General features: G+C 42.2%; 1 protein-coding gene and 1 long non-coding RNA gene across 3 annotated transcripts in view; both read left to right on the top strand.

Annotated features, from left to right (window-relative positions):
- Nucleotides 1-25947, top strand: part of MAPK6 (mitogen-activated protein kinase 6) — a 117385-nt gene that overhangs the window by 18214 nt on the left and 73224 nt on the right. For both annotated transcript variants that reach the window (XM_086958301.1, XM_086958302.1), the window contains exon 3: nt 16594-16738. In XM_086958301.1, the coding sequence (XP_086814427.1) occupies nt 16594-16738 (145 nt within the window). The remainder of the gene's footprint in view (nt 1-16593; nt 16739-25947) is intronic.
- Nucleotides 1432-8548, top strand: LOC147733743 (uncharacterized). The gene is made up of 2 exons (XR_015308540.1): nt 1432-5781; nt 5927-8548. It is a non-coding gene; the product is annotated as an uncharacterized LOC147733743 (long non-coding RNA).

Genomic DNA, 25947 nt, shown 5'->3' on the forward strand with positions numbered 1-25947 from the left:
CAACATCATCTCCTACGCCGACGACACCCAGCTGATCCTCTCCCTTACCAACGACCCCGCCACCGCCAGAGCCAACCTTCATAAAGGGATGAAAGAGGTAGCCGAATGGATGAAGAACAGCCGCCTGAAACTGAACTCGGACAAGACGGAAGTCCTCATCCTGGGATCCTCACCCTCCGCCTGGGACGACTCCTGGTGGCCCCCCGCCTTAGGCAGCGCACCCAAACCAACAGACCACGCACGAAACCTGGGCTTCATCCTGGACTCCTCCCTCTCCATGACCAGACAAGTCAACGCCGTCTCCTTGTCGTGCTTCAACATTCTGCGCATGCTACGCAAGATCTTCCGGTGGATCCCCACCGAGACCAGGAAGACGGTCACCCAGGCCCTCATCACCAGCCGTCTGGACTACGGCAACACCCTCTACGCCGGAACCACCGCCAAACTCCAGAAGAGACTCCAGCGGATCCAGAACGCCTCAGCACGACTCATCCTGGACATCCCCCGTCGCAGCCACATCTCCGGACACCTGAGAGATCTGCACTGGCTCCCGGTCAACAAAAGAATCACCTTCCGTCTCCTCACCCACGCACACAAAGCCCTACACAGCCAAGGCCCAGGATACCTCAACAGCCGCCTCAACTTCTACGCTCCCAAACGCCAGCTTCGCTTGACCAGCCACACCCTCGCCGCCGTCCCCCGCATCCGTAGAACCACCACAGGGGGACGGTCCTTCTCCTACCTCGCCGCCAAGACTTGGAACTCCCTCCCCACCCACCTTCGCCTGACCCAGGACCACCTCGCCTTCAGGAAGCAACTCAAGACCTGGCTGTTCGAGCAGTGACAGACCCCCCCCCCCCCTCTCCCCCTCCCCCTGCCCCAGCGTTTTGAGACCCTCTGGGTAAGTAGTGCGCTATATAAATTCGACGATTGATTGATTGAAAGATGTCTGTGCTACAAGGTGATTTTGTTAAACACCTGTGTCCTATTATGGAAAAATACCCTCCTGCCAGCCTGGAGAGATATATATATATATGTGTATATATATATATATATATATATATATGTGTATATATATATATATATGTGTATATATATATATGTGTATATATCTATTATATAGTTCTTAAATCCAGACTGCCTTTATGTATATGCAACCTGTCACCAGACCATCCATGCACACTGGGCATGTGTAACACCTCCCACCCTGTCAGATGTCCCCTTGATTAGGACTGGACAGTTGATGCGGAGAAGAAGTGCAACCCAGCCATTTCTCTTACTCCTATCACTTCTGGATATTTAATCACCTAAATATTGTCAAGCGGTGTTGGAGGAGCTACCTCTGTCTTGTGATCATGGCATTGAGAAACCATGCTCTCCATGAACCACTTTGATTAAACACCTTCACCTCCATAACCTATTTAATGAAGCTGGCTGGGAAAAGGGATGGAGGTGCATTGTTTTGTATGGAATGGGTGTCTCCATTTGATATTGATTTCTGCATTGGCCTCCATTGTACACAGGCACTCTGATTGTGATCAGTATTGTTTAGCAGATTCCTCAAAGATTGATTTAGCCTCAGCAATATACAGTCCTTAAGGTCTTTACTCCCCAGTAGCAGCAGCTTCGACGGTTGATGGACTCCCTGCTAAGGTATCGTAGCAAAGACGCAGCACGAGGTTTCCTCCTAACTTTGACAGAGCCTAGCCCAAAACTAAAAAGAAAAACCATTTTGGTTGGCGCTTGGGAAAATAATTGAAGCTCTTGATCATGTAGGTCCATCATTGTTTGTGAATAATGTTGACGTTTGATACGTTCTGGCTTATATTCTGATAGTTTTAAATCCATTTGTCTGCTATTTCTAGTTGTACGAACACATTTGGGATGCATATTTTGTCATTCCCTTTCTTACTGACAATAGTGTGGAATAGGAAATATTTTTGAACAAAAACATAGTCCGCAGCTGATACTGTAGCGTCCTTAGAGTCTTCCTTACTTCCATCAGAGCACACTCTGTTCAATTCTTGGTAATGACTGTGGGTGCTTGAACTTCAATTTGCAAATGCAGGATTTACTAGGCTTGCTGTGAACATACTTTTCTGCCAAGCTGACATCTATACATTTGGGCAGCAGCAGTATAAAAAACTATTTTGTTTCCAGATAATTTATTTACTTTTAGGACAGCTTTTGTAATTACTGTATGCATTATAGTCTGGTTTCATACTTGCTAGAGAACACTGAAGAACATTGACATCAGCTATTTGATCTGCTTGAGAACAACATCACTTGCTATGGAACCCCTTGTGTTGATATGATGCCATTGACTCTTCCATCGGAGCTGCTGTCATAATGATGGCAGACGTTTTTTTTCCTTCAAAAGAGCAAAGGCTTATTTCTCCGACTATTCATGATTGATAACAATGTCTACCACTTGAGAATGCAACTTCCTGTTGCGCGCAAGATATTTTAATATATACAAATGCAGGAAAATGCATTTTAGCACCCAGACAGAGGTTCTTGCAAACAGGTCATTACTCTTAATAAGCTGATCTTTATTGAAATAGGCAAATCTTTGTAGTTATGTGGGGCATGCACAAACCGTGGTATGGAAAGAGCTAATACTGATAAATTTGTGTACCCTGGATTTGTCTCCTACAGTGCAGGTGCAAAATAGTTAAACAGAGGAGTAAAGGGCAACTAAGTAGTTGAGGCCTGATATTTTTTCACCCAAAAGGGAAGGAGAATCAAACCAGTAGAAAGCCAGATGAGCAATATACTAAGCCATATAAAGGGCATTACTAGAATTCCTCTGTGGAGACATAATGAGCAGACCACTAGGGTGAAAGAAGCAGGCAGGCACCACTGAATTCCGCTGGAGAGCTAAGGAAAGATCTCAGACTGGTTTAATTTGTCCATTGGATAATCTCCTAGAACTCACCTTCTCATTCTAAACTGTTTCTGAGGGTCCACTCTCATAAGTCTTGAGTTTTGACTCCTAGTTAAGCATGGGCTGAAAATTTGTTCCACTCGCGGAATTTGTGGATTTTTGGCAATTTTGCGGTCCGCGAAATTGTCAAACAATTCGCACATTTTTTTTGCTTGTTCGCACTTCAAAAATATAGTCTTGCGCACGCTGCGTTGACTACCTTGATTCTGAGTTTGCTGAGTTTTCCTCCCGCGAACAAGATGGCCGCTCCCAAAAACGACCGCATGGGTATGTTCGCGGTAGCTGCGCTGGAAAAAAAACCAGCGACCACGCAAAAATAAAAAAATCTGCAAGTTCGCACATCCGTGGATTTTGTGGACCGCGAATTCGCTTTCGCACGAATTCGCGTATCGCGAATTAGGTAATTTCGCCCATACTTACTCATAGTCGTCCCTTTGCTCCCATTGGTTATATGCTATTATGCTGGTTGTCTATATCAAATATCTGTTTTTGTTCATTTCTACCTGCAATTTATATTATTGTTTAGAAATCGCCCATTGTTTTCGCATCAGTCAATTATTTGCCTCCAAGCAGTTCAAAGTTTTCAATTTCTAATGGTCTCCATGGGTTTGTAGAGATGTGATGCTATGGTTAGAAATGCACCTTTGTTAGTTAACTGGGTCGGCATTGGTAGGTTTCACATTGGATAACTGTAGCTGGTCATGTAACGTGATCTTTTTACAGGATGGTTGGCTTTTCTACTCTGTTAAAAATACTCCAATCTTGCTACGTACACAAAGCCGTGCCTGACAGGGAGATCAAGTGGAATCCTCAAACCATGCATGTTGCATTTGTAATCATTAATAACTGCAGCGGAGGATACTCCAAGGGTTGACCAATTATGATTTTCCTTCTGCTAGCATATGTAATGCAGTAGTTGGGCTGGAGAGTTTTACCATGCTTGTCAAGAGGATATAAACTGGGATGAACAAACTAATTTGCCCTCTGAAACACTTTTACGTCATATGATCCAACCTTCCTGAATGTTAAGTCTTTCAATTGGTGTTTTGATTTCACCAAACTGATCAATAATTCACAATGGTGTGTGTACCAGTTGACATTTGAAGAACATCCACTGCTCATTCTTGCCGGGTTTCCATTGTAATGAACCAGTTGACTAGGCTAGGAATTATGTAGATGTGGTGCCTTTGCCGAAGAATGCAATTATCACTAGACCTTAATGAAGTAGGTTGATCTCAAACAGAAAGACCTTGAATTGGAATAGCCACCTATCATGAATCGGATTAAAATGTGAAGAAAGCACCCTGTAGGTTTGCTTAGAGTGCATGTAGCAACATTTAGCTTATTTTTTTAGACCATTACTTTAGTGTTCTGTGGCAGTCTATAATTAGTGGGATGTATGTGTGGTGGTTAGTGTCCTTTACCACCTTGTGTCATATGACTAAAACTTGTTTATACTTCAGTAAAACTTCTAGCCAGTGCTTTGACGTCGTTTAAAAACAAATGTAAAAATTATTTTAAAACTTCAATGGCAAAGCCATAGGTCTGGCCTTTTTTTAATGAATGTTCTGCATTTATTGTAAAATAGATATGCAGTGTACCTCCTTAATGAGGTCTGTTTTCTTCATGGAATCACTTGATTAGAAACTGGTTTTGTGTAATGCTTCTATTTTAGTTCTCAAAATCACAAGAATTTTGGGTCTGGCTATATACATTTTAAAGTTGTGTAGGTGGTGCATTCAGATTATTCTCTCACTATGACTTTTTTTTTTTTTTATTCTAAGTTTTTTAGAGTGCTCGAATTGCAATGAAAGCTGGGTATTTCAAACCTGCAAAGTACACAATCCTCTCACATTCAGTTCATATATGCATTCTGTACATACAACAATAATTTCTTCTTATTGTTTTTCACTGCAGACATCTTAATTAAATGTTTTTCAGGACTTAGGCTGCAAGCTTGGCCTTAATATGGCTGCTCTTTGGCACTGACTGTCAAACAACTTGGGGCAGCCGTCTTTGTTCAGGCAGATTTGTATTTTGGCTCGTTTTTCCTATTTAGTAAACACCTTACCTTTCAGTACACATTTTAGATTTGCCTCCTGTCCAGCAAGTCTTGAGCGTTTATATACATATTTACCTTTACAGACTCTATTCACAGGTAAAATCTCTACTTTAATTAAAAATTTAAAACGCGTTTTTAGAGAAGGATTTTTGTTATTTTCAAAATCTTTTAATGGCAGGGAAGCGTACCCAGCAAAATTACAAGCTACCCACAAGTTTTGTAGTAACTGAAATTAAAGGTATGGCATGAGCAAACAAAGTGATGCATTCGGTGCCTGGAAGAGCTACAACAATGGTAAAGTTGTATAATTTCATCTACGCCACAATGGTAGCTGAAAAAGTTTTTGTTTTCTTTATGGCTGTTCTGAACTGAAGTATATTTGAACCAAGTTTTGTGAAGAATACATCAAATTATTGAACACTTTTTAAACGACTGCAAATTAAGCAAACCCATATGCATGTTTTTTTTGTGTGATGGGTTAATTTCAGTAGCACTGAATTTGCTATGATTGTCAAATTTACCAACAATCCACGTTTACCTAATCTCATTTCAAATGCTTTGGTCCCGGTTCACTCTGCTTATACATATCTGTGTTGTACTTTTATGCTCTCCCTGCATTTTGCTTTTCCTGTTACAGTTGCTATTTTTGTTTCATTGACAAGGTAGTAACAGTCAGGTAGTGTTAATGCTCATCGGGGCTTGCCCTATTTTCAGCCACTATAACAAGCTTTGTGTTTCAGATAATAAGGCTACAAGCTATTCTGGTATTCTAGTATTAACCCCTTCCACACTCATGACGAGCTGGGCTCGTCATGGTGTAGCCTCCTCATACACTGATGACGAGCCCAGCTCGTCATAAAACAATATAAAATAGCAATTCCCAGCACAGGAGGGGAATTGCCTTAGCAGCCATGGAGTTAATTATCAGCAAAAACACATTGCTCCAAGATGCCACCTGGTGGCCTGCCAAACTCTGACCCATACTCCTACCGGCAACACATGCAAAGAACCTCAGAATGGTAATCAACAACTAACTTACCTTAAACAGCGAAGTGCATGCAGTCTCCATCTTCTGCTTGCACATAGTGGATGCTCAAGAACATTTTCAGATGGTGGAAAGTTCACAAATATAAATGAAACGATGAAATGGTAGAATAGAGGTTTATTAAGAAACACCTCATCCATCAGCTACCCGGGAGTAACTGACTCATTCAGAACATCCGTAAACTAAATATTCTAAGTTCCACAGATCTTATTCAAGGATGAAGACCAGTGAGGACACTACACATCTTCTTTCTTATAACAAAAGTACATAACTAAAATCTAAGAAAAATAAAGAACAAAATGCAAGAAAAGTCAATTACAGAATGCAGGAAAATAAATGGTTGTACAAAAACATACACATCTTTAGCTTACATAAGTCTTCCAAATAAACAGTTTTTCTTTTCCGAATACTACTCCTGACTTGTGAATTGCCAGAATCATTAGAACAAAAAGTCATACCTTTCTCAAAATTCCCATTTAAAGTACTTTCTGTAAGAATAGCAACACAATTGAAATTCATTCTCACAATTTTACAGAATTCTTAAAACACTTAATGACATGCATGGGAGCGGAATATTTAAACCAAGATAAAGCTCCAACAGGAGCCTTGACCCGTACAACATCACCAACTTTTACTGTACCTCTTTTTTACCCTCTTCCTTTCATCAAAATTCAATTTGTTTTTAAATTGAAGTCTTTCTTCTCGAAGTCTCCAATCACCAATACTGTTATTTTTAATACCTTTACCCCAAAACATCCAACCTGGACATAAACTTGTGTTAGGAGTTCTACCTTTAAATAATTCAAAAGAGGTCTTTTTAGTCGACATATGAGGAGAAAATCTATGAGCTAAAACACACTTCTGTAATTCTTCCTTCCAATTCAAAGAATTTACCCTTGAAAGTTGAATATTTTCCTTTATTACCCTATTAAACCTTTCTACGGTTCCATTGGTTTCAGGATGATAAACAGAGGATTTATTATGTATAATACCACAAGATACCAACAATTCTGACATCATACTAGAGCAAAACTGTGGTCCATTATCAGATAATGGACTTTTAGGAAACCCTTCTCTCCTGAAAATCTCTTTAAGAAAAGAAATTACACAGGAAGATGGGACTTCTGAGACAGAGGATATTTCAACCCATCTTGAATATAGATCAATCAAAACCAAAAGATAAGGAGTACGATGCTCTCCAGAAAGCGGACCCACAATGTTAATAGCAACATCTTCCCATGGACCATTCGGTAAATTACAACACAACAATGGGAAAGTCAGAGAAGTGAGAATCTTATCACTTAATTTGCATTGTAAACACTCCCTCACCTCCCTTTAAACTTCCAGATCCATACCTGGCCACCAAAATGAACTACAAATTCTTTCCTTAGTTTTAACAATGCCCAAATGACCCTGAAGAGCTTCTTCAACTAATCTTTTCCTTAAGGAATTTGGAGGAATCCGTTTTGAACCTCTTAACAGAATCCCATTCTCAACAGATAATTCCTTTACAACTAAATGCCAAACCTTGGGCAAAGAGTTGTCAAGATTGGAAATATTTAAGATTAAACCAATAACCTTAGAAATTTTATTATCATTTCTGATACCTTCTTTCCACTCCTCCTCCAGTATGACACCAGAAGTGACTTCACAAACCTTAACCTCATCCTCTAAAATTTCTTCCTCGCAACCTCCTTCAGTGACATCACATACCAAACGTGAAAGACAATCTGCAGACATACTATCTACACCAGGAATGTATTCAACACTAAAATTAAATTCTTGCAAGCCAATGCCCCACTTTCTTATCCGTGAAGAGATAAAATCCAAACCCTTTATTGTAAAAATTTCATTTAAAGGTTTATGATCCGAGCAAACTTTAAATTCTAGGCCCCACAGAAAATGTTTACATTTCCTAAGAGCCCAAAAAATGGCCAAAGCTTATTTTCCTATCACAGAATAGTTTAATTCTGCACCCCTTAAACTTCTGTAAGCACAAGCAATGAGTTTTTCTTTTCCACCTCTATTCTATTTCAAAATGGCCCCTAAACCCTTAGAGCTCGCATCAGTCACTACAAAAGTCTCTTCCTTGGGAATAAATGCTTGTAGATTGAGAGCATTAACCAAATCCTTTTTGATATCTTCAAATTCCTTTTGGCAGTCTTCTGACCAAATGAACTCCTATTCTTTCCCAGTAAGTTTCTCAAATTACTTGATTTACTAGCTACATTTTGAACAAATTTCCCATATTATTCAACCATTCCTAAAAAAGATACAATCTCTTCCTTGTTCTTAGGGGACGCTAAATTTTGTATAGTATCCACCAGATCCTTTTTTGGGGTCACACCTAAAGCCGAAATGCAATGCCCTAAATAGTTAACTTCAATTACTGAAAACTTGCATTTCTCAAATTTTAAAGTAAGACCAGCACACTCCAATCTTCTTAAAACTAATCTCGGAGTCTTGTCATGTTCTACTTGATTATTTCCCAAAATAAGCAAATCATCTTGATAACATTTTACCAATTTTATCCCTTTTTAAATATAAGCCATTACCCTCTGAAAAACCGATGCAGCAGACACAAGACCAAACGGAATTCTTTTATACTTAAATGCACCCATGGGAGTGATAAAAGCCGTCCGGTCTTGTGACTCATGCGTCAGCTCAATCTGATGATAAGCCGGAGAAAGATCAAACGTTGTAAAAACCTTTGCATCACCCAAAGAAGATAACAATTCATCAATATTTGGTAGTGGAAATTTATCCACAATTGCCTTCTTGTTGAGTGACCTCAAATCACAACATAATCTGATGTCACCATTGGGTTTGTTGGCGACAACAACCGGTGCCAACCATTCTGATGCTTCCACAGAAGTAATGATACCCTGTGTTTGTAATTTCTTTAATTCCTGTTCAACTTTATCCTGTACAGCCATGGGATTCCTTCTTACTTTAGCGATGACTAGAACAGCATTTTTCTTTAACCTTATACAATGCTTGCAACCTTTGAGACACCCCAATTCTGATCTGAAAAAAAGAGGAAATTCATTTACAAAAGAGATACTGTCAGATTTTACCTCTTGAATCTGAACTTGCGGATTAGAATTAGGATTTAACATTACCCCTAATAAGCGTTGATGTGGCCATCCAATTAAACAATCACCAACCTTCGAAACATTAATTTTCCCAAGTACCATTTTCTTTTCCTTTTCAATACAAGCATTAAAATAACCCAGCATGCTAATTGGAGATCCACCATACCCACCTGGATTCACATCCATTTTAAATAACTTGTTCTTCATTTGAAACCATTTTTCATAAATTGCCTTTGAAATAATTGAAATATGTGAACAAGAATTACATTTCATATCTATTACTATACCATCAATCTTAACTTTACCAACTGGATGATCGTTACATCTCTTTTCCTTTACTTGACATATAACCTCTTTTATCTCTTTATTAATCTATTTCTTCTCTTTTGACTTACAAAAATTCACAAAATGTCCCTTCTTCCCAAAACAGTGACACGGAAAGCTCAAAGCAGGACAAGACGTTGAGTTCGCCTTGTGTCCTGATTTTCCACGCCGAAAACATACTATTGTACCACATGATGAATCTTCTTTACCCAACTCTTTCACAGGAACCTTTACATCTTTAACTTGACAAACATTTTCTTTCACTTCTTCAACTACTGTTTGACTTTTAACTTTGTCACCCTTTAACTCATTCACACATTTTAACATATGCTCCACTTTTTTCGCTATACCTTCTTCTAAAGGTGGCTCATCCTTTAGCCACAATTCTTCTCTAATTTTGTCCTCTCTACATTTGAGAACAAACTGATCTCTTAAACGCTCTTCATTAGCTGCACCAAATTTGCAGGTAGAGGCAAATTTTCTTAAAGCAGTTAAATATTCTTCAACAGTATTATCCTTTCCTTGCTCCCTTTTTCCAAAATGATATCTCTCCATTATTGTGCTCACACAAGGTAAACAATGCTTATCTAACTGTAATAAACATATTTCATATTCATCTAAACCTCGTTGTTCCTGTGTGAATAAAGCCAGTAAATTCTCCAAAACCTCTTGACCCTCTCCTCTTAAGCAATGTAACAAAAGGGAACATTTTCTCTCTGCACTCAAATTAGTACCACATACTCTAGGTTAATGTGCAAATATTTTTTTCCACTTACTCCATTTCACCGTGGGTTCACCTGGATCACAGAGAAAAAATGGCGGAGTAGCAACATTTTGCATTTTCAATGTTTTTAAACTTCAATTTCACTAATGACTTTCTTTAAACTTCAAACTTAAATGAGGTCATAAAAGCCAAATATACCTAAAATTATAACATAAACAAAGCAAACCTTTTTACTTAAACTCATAAGGAAGCAATACAATGCTCTATCAAACTATATAACAACGAAATAATTATATTTTCCTCTAATTTTAAAATGTGTTAAATCTAGATACTGAGCAATGAAAATTACCGCCCAATACATCTGTTATTTAACACTATAATGCATACAGAACTAGAGGAGCTAAATAATATACTTTACAGTCCTCTTCAGTAAGTCCTCGGTCCCCGATCTTCATGTATACACACTCCTTTCTCCTCGAAACTTACTTCCTGCTCAGAGTATGCAAATTATTCAGGGGTGGGGGAATCATATCGCCCGACGCCCGAGCCATGTTGTTTTTTACCACGGGCAAGAAGATTTAATGTCTATTTTGTCCTACGGACAAGTAGACATTAAACCGCATACATAATATAGGCTGTGGGCTCTCCGGGACTCGCAGCCAATCAGAAAGCCTGACCGCCAGCCAGAGACGCTTTGGAGGCCTGTGATTGGCTGTCAGCCCATGACTGGGCTCTAGCCAGTGATTGGCTGGGTGACAAACGTCAGTCTAAAAAAGCGGTATTCTCTGCAATCGGGTGTATTGCTATCTCAAGATAATGGAGTGCACATGAAGAACCACGAGGGAGCAGTCTCAATTTTAACACAAGAGGGTCGCAGTAATATCTTGCTGCTAGTGGCGCGACCTGAGACACAGGTGAGGAGAAAGGGTGGCATTAATGTTACGAGATTAATGCCAAGTGACCTTGCGGCACCAGGTGGCGGGGCATAGGAGATAATTAACTTTATCCTCTCTCTCTCTTCAAGAAGGGAAGAAGAGAGGCAAACATCCTGCTGAGAGCTCAATGCATTGCGGTAAAAAAAAAACGGCATTTCGCTAGTGCTCCGTTCAGATTCCAAAAGAGAAAACAGAGCGCGCTAATTTGGGGTTTGGAGCGGACGGTCCTTTAAGTGGAGCCCCACTATGCAATGGCTCATATTATACTAAATGTGGGGTTAAAGAATTGTACCCGTTAGTAAACATTTGAAATTCCCATGATCAGTATCTCAGCTTCAACAAACGGTAGCATTTTGTTTAACCTCGTATTGCCCATAATAGCTGGTGGATTTTAAAAGTGGTGATTTATATTAATTTCCTTTCGGACAGAAGCTGCAATACATTATCTGCAAAGTTCCTGTTCGAAGTCGTCACTTTTAGCCTGGATGAGAATTGAGGTTATGAACAGTGAGTCCTGTATGCGGTTACATAAGTATGTAAAGACGAAAAGATGTTGAAATTCCAGTGTCCCAAATCAGTCATATATCTCAGACACTCATTCATTGGTGGGCTAATAGAGTGTGCTTGTCACATTGCACACGATGTGACATGAGTTAACACTATCGGTCTAGTTCTCTCCCCCTCGCCTTATTTTTCCCTCAGGGGCCCATGTTTCATGCTCTCTTTTCTCCTATTTTTGGGAACATGGGTCTGTTTAACCGCATTTTGAAATAACTGCTTGGCTCGTGAGGATCTTGAGTGCTGCCTGCAGCCAAGTGCTGCAAGCGCCTCGGCCCTGCCTCTTACTCCTCAAAGCGCCCTCCTAAGATGTTTCTCACACCTCATTACTTGCTTAACTGTTTGACTTGTATGGGTCAAACCCCGATCAGAGGACACCTAAAAAATAATGAGCATGCCCTTGTGTAATGTAACTGGTGCTCATGAGAAGGACTCCAATACCTTTGGGTCGTGATCGCGCTATATAAAAAAAAACTGCAAAAAATAAATGTCCACACCAAGCTCACATGACAAGCAAGGCGCTTCCCTTTTACAGATAAAGCAAATTCTGAAGCGTTACTTTCCCAGTTTTAAAGGTGAAAGGAAAGAATCCTGAAATCCGACTTTAATCTAACGTGCACTTTTAAAGCGCATGTTCACCCAGAAGGTTATCTTGGCGCTGAATAACAGATGTTTATATTGTTACCCAACACAATGGCACTCATGTTGTCTACCTCAGAAGGATAAAAGGCTGAGTGGACCCATCAGGATTTGAATCTGTGACCATAGGTCAAACACAGAGCCCTACAGTGGACGCATTAGTTCACTAAGCCACCAAACCCGATATATCACGAGAGGAAAGTTATTTAATCTAAAGCCGCTGAAGAATAAACCAACTTCATTCACAAGATGGCATTTGACTATCCAGGAGGTCAGGACGGTGTTTCCAACTCTACTGTGACTGAGCCAAGGCGTCCTTGCTGGGTGTGACATGACATTTTGATTGGTTGCAGTTACTCACTAGCCTCTTTCTCGATGCTCAGCTCTGCACTTCTAGATTTACTGTCTTTTCAACATAACACTCCTTCTCTTCGCTGTGAGTCTAACGCTTGCTTTCCAGCTCTGTGAGTATAAAGATTTCACTGCTGGTACATTTCCTACTTATCGGAGAGAGACAAACTTGATCAATTGGTGAGCTGCACTTTTTCTTGTTAGGGTAGCTTACTCAGCTGCTGCCATTGCTATATGCAAGAGAGAACCCTGTAATGCTCCTGCCAGGGCTGCACATGCTCTTTGTGTGGGATAAGAATGTAGAGATGTAGCTGTGAGTGCACAATAATATAAACACACTAAACCTGACCAGAATTAAAAAAAGGAGAGATTGATGTAACAGCCTATTACGGCCTCTTGTCTATTTGTACATGTGGATACTACCTCAGTGAGCCACAGCACATCTGCTACGTGATTTTGCTGCCCCATTAACCGTTCATAAGCTCTGCCAATAAGTGCAGTTACTTCCATTCTCAAGTTTATCTGAGCATCACATCTGAAGCTGGACAGCTATGAGTTCGCCCTATGATGAACACCCTTCTGTTCTACAGGTTCATATTTCGACAAAGTGTTGTCTGTGCCAAAAACACTTCAAGAAATGTAGTCAGTTACCAGTCTGCAATCTGCCTTTAGGTACTATTTCTCTTCACATGAAAATGTGCTACATGCAAATTAGTTGATAATTAGGTGCAGTACACACTGACACATCTGCATGCATGCTGTACAACCACCCACTACAACAGATGCTTTTAAGAGTGCATAACCATGCACTGCATAATTGGACTTGCACTTGAAATGTATATTGCATAGTATGTTGCACTAATTGCAGTACAGGTTCTCTTCGTGCATACCTCCCTTAGTAATTAATGGAATAGGCGGGGCAAGCTGTTACCTTCCCAGGACAAGTAGATTTGTGTAACATTTTGTCCCCTGGCCAAGTAGATTTTTGGAAAATTTCCACATCCCTGTTATTAATGACGCAGACTCAGAAGAAACACTCATTCAATGCGCATTCCTTTCTCCGCGAAGTTTACTTCCTGCTTCAGCTCATGCAAATTAACAAAGACGCAGACTCAGAAGAAACATTCGTTCGATGCGCCGTAGAGTGTCAGCTCAGCATGACGTACATTTTCCACCGAATCCCTTTGCTGAATTCGAATACGTCATCATTTGGGACACGGAGCCGACAGGACAAGATCTCCGATCCAATACTCAACAACGCTCGGAATATTCCCTGCAACTCTACAGCTCCCACAAACGTCAATGGCACGAAGAAAAACAGTGAAATCAACAGAAATCTCCCCCGTCTACCTCCTCACCACGCATCCAACTCCGATGACGAAACCTGCCGCTGGAGAAGTACGCTAATTTCCCAACTGATTCAGACTGCCGCTGGAGGAGGTAAAGTGTCTTTTTTTTTTTTTTTTTTCTCTCCCTCTCAATTTGACTTCACTTCTTCATATTTTTGCTGCCACAACTCATGTTCTTCCTCACTTTCTGAAATTTTTTACTCGTAAAATTATTCCTTCTCCATTCACTTCAAATGCTTTAATTCCACTTAGCTTGATGTTGAGGTGTTTAAATCCTCTTCTTTTCTTCCTCGATGACCCGCGCGACCAATGAAAAGTTCACAAATATAAATGAAACCATGAAATGGTAGAATAGAGGTTTATTTAAGAAACACCTCATCCATCAGCTACCAGGGAGTAACGAACTCATTCAGAACATCAGGAAACTAAACATTCTAAGTTCCACAGAGCTTATTCAAGGATGAAGACAAGTGAGGACACTACAGATGGCTCCCCACCAAAATTTGCAGAACCGTTACCCATGCCCTTATCACCAGCAAGCTAGACTGCAGCAGTGCGCTCTATGCTGGAATCCATTCTCAACTGACCAGAAGAATCCACTTCCCCCTCAATCCACAAATCACTCATCACGTACACATACACAGCCATACACGACATTGGCCCCCACATCCCTAAACAGCCACATACACTTCAGCAAACCTACCAACCTGATTGCTACTCATATGCAGAACATCATCTAGCAGTCGTGCCTTCTCCCTCGCTCCTAAAGCCTGGAACGACTTACACCTGCACATCAGAGCCTAATCCACAGTTCTTAAATTCCGCGAGAAACGGAGGACGTGACTCTTCACATATCCCTGGCTCTACCCACACAGCTACTGCTTCCATGCCAGGATACCCTCACAAGTGCGCTGTGCATTGTACAAATACACATAACAAAACATTGTGAAAGGAATTGGTGCTGTGTCGTGTTCGCCCTACATCTAAGGCAAACGTTCGTGAATCCAGCTGTGTGTTTGAAATTTGAGTACTTTGAATTGACCGCTTTGGAACATTTTGGACTAACATCATTGGCTGGATTTCAAAGTTAAATTTTCCAAGGCATTAAACGATTTTCTGGTCTTGAAAAACTGCGGGATTAGCAGTCTTGAAACACCCATACACAATTAATTTTCACTTGCTCCTTCTATCAGTTCACTAGCCCTTCTCACGTAGTACGTTTGCCCCCACATACTGTTGTTTCACGCGTCTTTCATTAAATGTACGGCCATTTAATTTATCCATACTCTCACTCTTCCAGATATACACTCATCCATCCATCATTCTTTTTTTCACTCAGCCATCAACACAACAATGCAAACATTAAAAAAGAATTTCACTTGAAGCATGACCTATTGGTTATGTCGCAGTGCAACCGCAGACGATGCCATGCAGCACAGACTTTCACTATGGCCAATATGCAGGGGAGAGAGCAGACCGTAGTGTAGTGCTGACACAGACGAAGCACCAGTGAAAGGGATGTTTGATGTTTTGGAAGTGACTGGAAAAGAGCAGCATGAAATGCCGCTCATGGTGAGGTTTGGAGAGTCTGAAAGAGAAACAAACTTTTTTGACTTAGTTGTTTTCGTGTGGAAACACATGTAATTGACAATTACTGTTACTTGTCATTACTTGCACTCCAATTACAAAACGACTAACCTGTGGGATGATGCAAAAGGAAAATGACATTACCAAAAAAAAACATGCTTTAAAAGGGCCGACCCAACGTTTGAATGGTATTAACTGCAGATTGGCTGATAAGGCTGGGCTAAAGCCCTTTTATTTACGGTCATTAGGGTCTAGCTTGACAGCCCAGCTGTGGTCACAGTTAGGTGAGCATCACTGGGACGGGGGGAATTTGGCACCGTCCACATGTTGGGAGCCAGGCGTACATGTTTTGACTGGGCGGAAGTTGTGTGTATCCAAAAAAAGGTGCTTGCCCTCCACGCGCCTGTGATCACTTTATTTCATCCAGCTGCCTAAGCTTGAACTTTTAGTGGCACACACAAGACATTGAAATGCTATTAAAGTGTCTTAACTAAATAGATAACTCAGTTGCTTTTATCTGGCAGCGGCACACCAGTTCTTTGCTTCCACACAGATACTTACCTATTACCATGTTATTGTCTTGTAATGCTTCACTTAGCATACACCATTCCTATAAAGCTGAGCCTATTGGCATTGCCAGTGCTTGTTTTAAATATATTATTCTGTTTAGTACTTGGAGCTGGCAGACGTATACACTAGTATCTAGCCCAGTGCGAAAAAAAATTAGTTTGTTAAAAGATGAGCAATGAGTTAAGTTGGGCACTGTTATGTCAGACTGTGATAATCTGCAATCCCTAGTGGCAAAGAGCTCTCTCCCCCAAGTGCAATTGAGACCTTTAAGGCCAAGCCACTGTGTTCTTCATATCTACACTGGAGTGCTGTTTTGTAAGTAAGTAAATTTTTTATGTCGTAAATGCAAACCTTGATAGAAAATTATGATCCAAAAAAAGTTTGACCAGTATTTTCTTAATGCTTAGGGTCATCTTTCTGAAGGATTGGTAACCAAATGGTACAGATCACCACGCCTCCTGCTTTCACCCAACAACTATACAAAAGCCATTGACATGTGGGCTGCAGGATGTATATATGCAGAAATGCTGACTGGAAAAACCCTCTTTGCAGGTTAGTGAACGTAACACATGTATGCAAAACGTAAACGTACTATGTGAAATATGCTCATTAATGAGTAATGTTTATGTGGTTGTATTGAGGCCCTAAACTTAAAGTTGACAGATGATGGACAGAAACAAGTGACTGAAAATTCCTGCACGATAGCTAGTACTTTTGCTTTGAAGGAGTAATGTCACTTAAGTTATGGCCTGGAACATTCTGCCTGCAAGCAAGCTCTGACAGCCTTCTCCAGATGCTTCCTGCGATGCTACATCACGTAGGACGCAACCTTGTTACTAGGGACTGCATAGAGGACCTGGAGTGGAGTAATCAGCAGGTTTTAACATGTCTGACGCAATGCCAGCCGCCTGGTATCCAGGACTCGATTGAGGCTGGAGGGTCTCCTCCAAGGTAGGACGCCATGGTCTAGATGGCCCCAGTTCAACGTTTGATCCTGCAGTGAAACTTCATCTGCAAAAGGGTCTGCATCATCTGTAGTTAATGCAAAAGAGTCCTTGTCAGAAGGCTGTGAAGGAAGGGAAGCCTTTTTAAGGCCTTCAAATTGATCCTTATTGACCACTACCTCGTAGGGCCTTTTAAGCTCCAAGGAGTTGGATCCCCTGAGGGGCCTGTGTGCAGGTGACGCAGCTGCACCAATTCTTCAACTTTGCGCTCCAAGGCCTAGAAAGGAGTGTGCTGGATGGAGGTGTCCACTGGCTCACTAAACTCTTTATCCAGGGGAAGGAAAGTTGTACTATAGGATGCTGGCATCGCAGTTTTAAATCGCGCTAGAACATCTAGCCAGTTCAAAGAGTCTTGGACTGAATCAAAAAGTCAGTGGGCCTTCACACCCTTAATATAAGGGTTGCAGCCTGGGCCTGCCCAGCGGTGCCCCCTAGGGGGGGAGTACCTAACTGATACAGACCCACTATGTGGGCATCATGGTCACTGCCTTGTTCACTGGTCTGTGAATGAAAAACACTTTAAACAATACAGACCCGTCTGAGCGGGCATTACACTCCAGGCAGCCTTTGGGGCACATAGAGCAGCCAATGCTACTCAGCGCAGGTATCTGCTCTCCCGCTGTGAGGAAGCTGAACACGCTGGGCAGGCTGCAACTCTATGGTGGACAGGCGCCCTCTGTGGGCCTCACCGCCAAGCAGCACTCACGCGGCCCAGGAGTTTACAACGCGTTGCATAGGATCAATGACCCTGTGGTAGGGTGACCAGAAAAGCCAAAAACCGGGACATTTCAAGGAAATAGAAGGACTACAATTTTACTTCAAAAATGACAGCGCTCTTCAACAGAAAATTACAGATTAGGCAGTTGGAACGTACATAAAAAGCATTTTTTTAAACCCATTATCTTGCTTGATAAGTAAATTGTTTTCTTGAAACGACTGATAATTTTCCCTGCTTTGTAAGCATTAAAAAAACACCTCCTACCGGTTTCAGACGACTCAGTCTAAAAACCGGGACAGGAGCTACATTCCCTGAAATCTGCCGGGACAGGTGGTGAAAAACCGGGACCGTCCGGGCAAATCCGTATCGCCTGGTCATCCTACCCTGTGGGCGCCTGAAAATAAAAGCACAGTTGGGCAATTAAATGCAAGACGCACAGCGTGATACCGTTTTTCTAGCACAACTTGCTTTAATAGCACAAGAAGGAGCACTTCCTTAACGGCTGCAGGAGCAGCGAAGAAAGGGTGAGCATAGAGACTGTTAATGGACTCTATTTGGATGAGGACATTCTGATTGGTGGTTGTTGTCGTGGTCCTTCCCAAGGGTTCATTGGAAAGGAAGTTTTTTTTCTTTGGAATATTTAAGCTGCTGTATAATAAAGAGGGAAGAAAGGATGAGCACAATCCCAGCCTTTGGTCCTGACATGGAATTATTTTGTGTCAAACTCTTATGCAAAATCATGTAAATACTAATATTATGCTTTTCTAACTGTGCCCCAGTTTTAATTGCTCCAAGTGGAGAAATGCTCATTTGCACAATTTTTTATTTTGTAGAATGAATGAATTTTGTGGGTTTTTTTGTTTTTATTTTATTAATTACACAGATTTGAATTTGAAAATCTGATACTGTCCTCCATCTACATAAGGACAGATTGGTAGTGCCAAGTCTCGCGTGTGTGTTACATTAATCTCCAAACTGTTTTTCATTCAGAATGTGTTAAGTTCGGAACTAAGCAGGCAAGCCCATCTATTCCCGAAATAGAATGAGGAAGATTAGTCCGCCCCCCTGCTGAAACAAGACTGGCCTCAAAGGTTAGGCTAGGATTCAGTTGTTCTGAAACAGTCACATAGGAATTGGACCCCCTCTTGAAGTACGAATGACTGGTCTGAGCCCAGACTGGTGGTGCTTGAAATATAAGGTAATGAACTATGACCTTCTACAGGGGCTCTTGTCCATCCCCAATCTTACTGCTTGCTCGACAGCTGTATGGCACCCAGTTGTTGAATCCACTGTATATACCTCCAGCCTAAGGTGAAACTAGTTATTTTTAATAATTTTTCTGATTTTGATAGTGTCCAACCTGTAACGGTCGCAGGTGTATCGGCGCATCTCTTGCAGTGGCTAAGGTATGCATCTTCAGGCACTGCAGAATACTGAATATCCTGATATGCATGATTGATCTGATCAATATAGCCTCTAACCAATGTACAAGACCCAGTGCATACTTTTTCAAGCATATGGGTGGCCATTCCTAAATAAAATGTTTGTGGGCTATTGGCAGTGATTATCGGTCACTATTCCTGTACATATTCACTCCCCTGCTTACATGTTGTGATGTAGCTTCTTTTCCCTGTTGTTAATGTCTTTACATTTCTCATGGTTCCTACGATGACCACGTTCAAATAATTATATATGATCCTAATTAAATAGTGCTTCTTTGTCTAGATTTATATGTGACATTATGGTTTACCCTTTTTTCCTGAATGCCATCACCCTAAATGCCATTTTTAGGTCGAGCTTTCGAGACCTCTTGTATATATTTTAGTATATACTTATATGTGGGTTTAGAGCCCACCCACTGCTTTCATTTGTCTGTTTCAGTGTCCTTTAAAAATACTTGCCTGCTAGTGGCCAATCCTTCCTCTTGTCCCTCCTTTTCTCTTTGGTTTCCTCCCACAGCAGCAAGGATCAACTACCATATAGTTAGGCACATTTGAGGGACTATTTTTTTTTTCTCTTTATTTCCTGCTCTCACCCCTCCTGCCACTTCTCCCACCTTATGCTACTGCTTTGTAAACATTAACAAAACACCTCCTACTGTCTAAAAAACGTGACTTTACGCGTTTTCCCATCGGCTTATGACTACGAGTAGACATTTGCACTAGAGGGTGGCGCTGGGTCATACCTCAGCTCAGGAAAAAAGTCCTGTTTCTGTTCCACATCTCTGTCTGAAGATTTCTACATTGAACAGAAAGTTAATACTCTAGCATATTACCAGCATTTTAGTGCTGTGCCAAAGTTGTACGTTTGTTGTACTTGGAATGTATTTGGATATTTGTGAGCTCCTAACCGCATGTTATGCTTAATACAGATGTTGAGGGAGACTTAACATTAGTGATGAGAGATTGCGATTATCCCATGGTACGCAAACATAAAAGGCTTCTAGTACTCTGAATAAAACTACAGTACCCACGCAAGACTTGACACGGGTCACAGATTAAAAGGACATCTACAAATCCACTTCTGATACTGAAGATTTGAAAGCAGATGCCATTTTAAAGGAAGATGGACTTCATGAGCCAGTCAAAAGTAGAATCCAAGCCAAAACCAGAAGTCTGTGGCTCCAGAAATATCCTGGTTAATGTATAAATTATTTTCACAAAATCTCTGCACTGCATGGATGTCAATTTAGTAATCTTTTGTGTGTGTGTGTGTGGGGGGGGGGGGGCGCAATCTAAATATGGTCATCAACCCCTGCCTGGATGCTACTGGCACCTGTCAAGGCAGCAAACTGCGTGCATTGCATGTTTCCGCAAGCTCATTGACAGCCAATGGCTGGTGAATGAGACTTACTGCTGCATTAGATTACACATTCTATTCTGTCCCACATGACACCTGGTCCCATGAAGACTAGTCATTCCCATCCCAGTCTGTTGCCTTATGGGTGGCCTAAGTTGCCCATCTACCACGTACAGTGTCCAGTCACACCCCGGTTAGAATGATCTTGGAGATATCCAGCGTTGGCAGCCCAAGGTCCCCTAGAGGTTCCCCACTGAGGCTTTGCAGGACTGTGTTTTGAGTTGAGCTGCATGACGCAATTGTAGAAAATTGTGCAATCCATAATGACATTTCTGCCCATGCAACAGTCTGGAATGCCTTTATGACCTTCATACGTGGACTTCGTTTAGGCAACCACACCGGAGTGTTGTAAGACATTCTCTCCCAACTGGGTCATCTTGAGGCTGGGTTGACTTGACTGCGGTGAGGTTGAGCCATGACTACCACCTGCATCGCTGTTCCCTGTTTATGGAGGAATTTCGGAAAATTGGCAGACCAAGATGTTGCTTATCTTTGAAAAGAAAGAATGCCCGGGCTTTTTCCTGTGACGAAGGTGAACAACCCAGCCAAACGTTAGCTCGACTGCCACGCCTCAATCAACAGAGTGGGTACACAACAGAGCTCCTGGGCTCAGGCGGCGAACCTATACTCGCCAAAGCAAGTGCTTATTTACTAGTTTAGGTACTTATTCATGTCCCGTACCACGGAGTCTACCCCGGCCCCAACGAACTACCTCCTAGAATGGGCTTACCGATGGGGAGTAGCAGTTTTTGAGTGCCCTATATCCTCTGTGGAAATGGTACTGGCTATTGATACTCTCAATGGCACTAAGGCCCCTCGACTTAATGGCCTTACTGGTAACTTTTACGAACCTTATAAACATTTACTTGCACTTTACTTGCTAGCGGTCAACACAGAAGCACAGGAGGCAGTGATCTCACTACTCCTGAAGCTGGGTAGGACTCCCAGCCTGCGTTTCTCATACAGTCCTAAAATATTTGCTACGGTTGTTGCTATCTACTTGTCTCTTCTTATGGAGCACATAATATCCCCAGCGCAGTCTGGCTTTGTTCTGCTCTGCATCATCTTCGCTATACTAAATAGAATATCTCCTGTCCTCCTTGTGGTAGTCGCGCTTCATGATGCTGAGAAAGCGTTTAACTCTGAATGGACATTCCTGAGCGCAGCCCTGCTCAAACTTTGGATACCGCGTGGGTTTCTGACTCTTATTATACTGCTTTATGCAGAGCCTGGGTGTGTACATGCGCCACTGATATTATTTCGTGCCTCTTCCCTGTGACTAGCGGTACTCTCCAGTGCTGCCCACTTTCCCCATTACTCCTTATTCTAGCTATCGGCCTGCTTGTCCGGCGTCTGCAGGAGAAACTCCTTCACTGCGGGATAATGGTCCGGCCAATTATTGATCGCTCTAAATTCTCAGGTCTCGCTTTTTCCCAGATGCTTGGCAAAAGGTTTTCTATCTTCCCTCCTATTAAAAAAAAAAAAAAACCAATCTGGATCCCAGTGACCACAACAATTATAGACCCATAGCGAGGATCCCTGTTCCAGCTAAGGTCTTGGAGAAGATCATAAACTCCCAGCCTTTGTGTCCTCGGAAGATCTGCTGGATTCCTCACAATACGGTTTCCGGCAAGGGCACGGCACAGAGACTGCCTTGGTCATGGAAGCAGAGGAGCTACGCTCCATGCTTGATTCTGGTGCAAAGGCTGCCTTGATCCTATTGGATCTTTCGGCGGTCGTTGACAACGTGAACCATGACATTCTCATCAAAAGGCTCCAAAAGTTGGGAGTTAATAACTCTGAGCTAAGTCAGATCAAATCTAACTCAAACCACAGATTGCAACTTGTTCAGATTAGAAATTCCCGTTCAGAACAGTTTATACTTCCATGTGGGGTGGCGTAGGGCTCCTCACTGAGCCATACTCTGTTCAATCTATATGTCACTTCCTTAGCTGATGTTATCAGGCAGTTTGGCTTCTCACTGGTGTCCTACGCAGACGATACCCAGATTGTAGTATCCATCTCCAGCAATCGGGAGGAAACGGCAGATCGCTTTAATCCATGTATGACCCACGTAGACCATTGGATGAGCACAAACTCCCTAAAGCTTAATGGAAGTAAAACAGAGTTTCTCCTGTTGGGAACCAACACCTCCTTTTGGTCTCAGAACTGGTCGCCGCTGAACGTGGGAACCCTTCCTATTCCAGTGCATAAGGTCAAAAATCTGGGCATCTTCTTTGATGACAGACTTGCATTTCAACCTCAATCTAGCGAAGTCGCCGCTCAGGTTCACTTAACACTAAAATTGATCCGGAAAGTGAGACCATTAATCCCCCCAGATGCATTAAAAACATTGGTAACAACCTTAGCAATTGCCAGACTGAACTAGGGAAATTACCTTTATTTTGGCCTTCAGAAACAGCACATGCTTAAACTGTAGCGGGTTCAAAACGCCGCTGCTCGGATGTTACTGAATATTCTTAAGTTCCAGTCTGTGTGCCAAGGCTTAAAAAACTACACTGGCTCCCTGTGAAAAAGAGGACAGAATTGAAAGCCTTGTGTCTAGCAAATAAAGCTGTACAGGGAATAGGACCTGCGTACCTGAAACCGCATTTCTCATAGTACCATCCTTGCAGAATGCTTCGTTCAGCTCAGAGCAAACTTCTCCAGACACCCAAATTCGGGAAAGTTCGCTGGGGAGGAAGCAGCTTTCTCCCGAACACCATGTGGAACGTGCTCCCTCTAGCCATAAAAAACTGCCCAACATTACTCTTTCAGAAAAGCACAGAAAACTTGGCTTTTCTCATACTAAATCCTACCTCCTACTGCTCATTTCTAAAACTCTTCCGTTGCAGCGCCTAGACGCCCCTCGACATTCGAGCGCTATATAAATTTCAAAATCTGAATGCTGCCGACATATTAGCCTTCGTACTGCAACCTGACAAATTTATCCCAACTAGTGCAGAAAATAATCCGCTTAAACAGCTTTTTTGGCCTCCTATATCAATTGGGCCAAGTCTAAGCTCCCCCCTCCCCCCCTCACAGACCAACTAAGCTTTTGATTGTTGGAATCCTCTCTCACATGGAGCACTGACTACACTGACATTTCACAGATAGAGACAAACTGATGTCTACCTAAACTGTCTCGGCTATTGATAAACTTGCTAAGCAAGTGGAGAATTGGATTACACTGCATTATCCATGGCTGGCTGCATTTCTATCACTAAGATAATAGTGTTGCCTAATTGCTCTATTTGTTTACCATCATTCCTATTCAATTGAAGCCTTTTTTTTCCCATGAACACAAGCTTAGGAGCCTTTACCTCTGGATCAAATGGAAGGTATTGACCTTGTCTTATCACAGAGTAGATTCGTGGGGTCAGATTTCGAGTCTTATTTTTTGGTTGCACAATGCTAGTTTGCAAGTTATTGGTACCATGTGGATGTTCACCCTCCATATCTTCTGTGGAGTGGAAACTAGGCAGGAGATGCTCCCTTGCAATACCTCCTTACAGCGGGGCTGCCTCGTAGTTCTGCCCTTATTCACACACTCTCCACCGCATGTAGGGCATTGGACACAGCTAAGTTGTAAGCTTTGTGGGAGACTGCTCTATTCGCCATCCTTTTCCCTTATGCGAAACCCATGGCTCCCACTCGCGATGAAGAGGTTGGTGCTAATCTCTGCGATGCAACGCCCACGTGCCTTTTCTTAACCGCTTCGCCGCGGCGGCTTTTCCCGCTGTGCGCGGCATTTTTAAAAATCCCGCGTAACGTGACAAAGCCAGCTCGTCATACGCGCAGCGCAGGTAACGCCCATGACGAGCTGGCTTTGTCATCCGCGGGGAAGGGGTTAATCTCAAGGCTGTATTGTACTTTGTGTGATTTAATCTTCTATCCTGCGCAGTAAAACCGGACGATTTTACTCCGTTAACCCTTACTATCACCTCTCCCTAACACCACAAGACTAGTGTCTAGGCTGTACCACACAAGCATTGCCCTGAGACTGAAGTCTGTGGATAGGTTTAGGGTTGCTTGGGAGAGAGATGTGGGTCACTCTATACCTGATGCGATATGGTAATACTGTTGTAATCAAACAAAACCCGTTTCTCCTAGTTATTGCTACAAACTGCCACACTACAACTACTTGCATTGCACTTATGCCACACCATAGAGATCTGCCAGGATTGAGCCTACCCGGTCCCACTGTTGCCCCAATTGTCAAGTCGACCACACTGACTGTATACTTCCTGATTGGACATGTCTGATGCAGCGCTTATAGTTTCCATGATGGAGACTCCACAGCGCTCAGTTAAGTTATGTCAAGGTTATCCTACCGGGCATCTGACAGTTCTTGGCCCTGACGAGCGCTAAACGCTGCATTGTAAAGCACAGGGGCAGTACATTTCCTCCAAAAGATGCAGACTGGCTGCGTGATATGATCTACTGTGACTCTACTAGTGAGGCCTATGTGGTGCTGCAACCCAATACATCACAACCGAAAGATACATATGGGCCCCTCCTCGAGCAACCTACTGTCCGTGGACATTGATGCTAGCTCATAGTCCTGCTACTTGACTTGCTGTGTTTACTTGTTCTAGTTAATCGATGCATGGGGCTTTTTGTATTACTAGCTTTGCTGACATTTTATTTGGTAGGTTTCTCCTCTTGTGTATTATATGATGCACCACCTATACCTTCATGACTTTTATCTGCTGAGATATGTTTCTTCTCTTGTTTGTAACTACACTTTTCCCCAGACAATGTGTATTTTGTTTCTGTTCCCATATCATTTTTGAGAGATTTCTGTGTGCATGTGCCATTTGAAAAGAGTAAATAAATATATATTTTTTAAGCCTGTGTCTCCATGACGAACAACTTAAGCACACTTGGTAGCCTTCACTAATGTTGGAAAGCAAGCAGCCTAAATCGTTAGCTCTCTGAGGCTTTAGCACACTGCATGGACAGGGAGAACCCTAAGATTGTTTTTCAAGGCTCACAGAAGGATACTAGGTTAGACACTCAAGACACTGGAATTCATATAGGCCTTTAACCCCTTTGCTGCTGGCTCCATTCCCCTGCTGTGCTGGGGGGAGGGGCGTGCACAGCGCCCCGGTGCTCATGACGAGCTCAGCTCGTCATGAGCCACGGTTCTCGTGTGCTCATGACGAGCTCAGCTCGTC

The sequence above is a fragment of the Lissotriton vulgaris genome, chromosome 2_1 (genome assembly GCF_964263255.1).
Source record: "Lissotriton vulgaris chromosome 2_1, aLisVul1.2, whole genome shotgun sequence".
Taxonomy (NCBI): Eukaryota; Metazoa; Chordata; class Amphibia; order Caudata; family Salamandridae; genus Lissotriton; species Lissotriton vulgaris.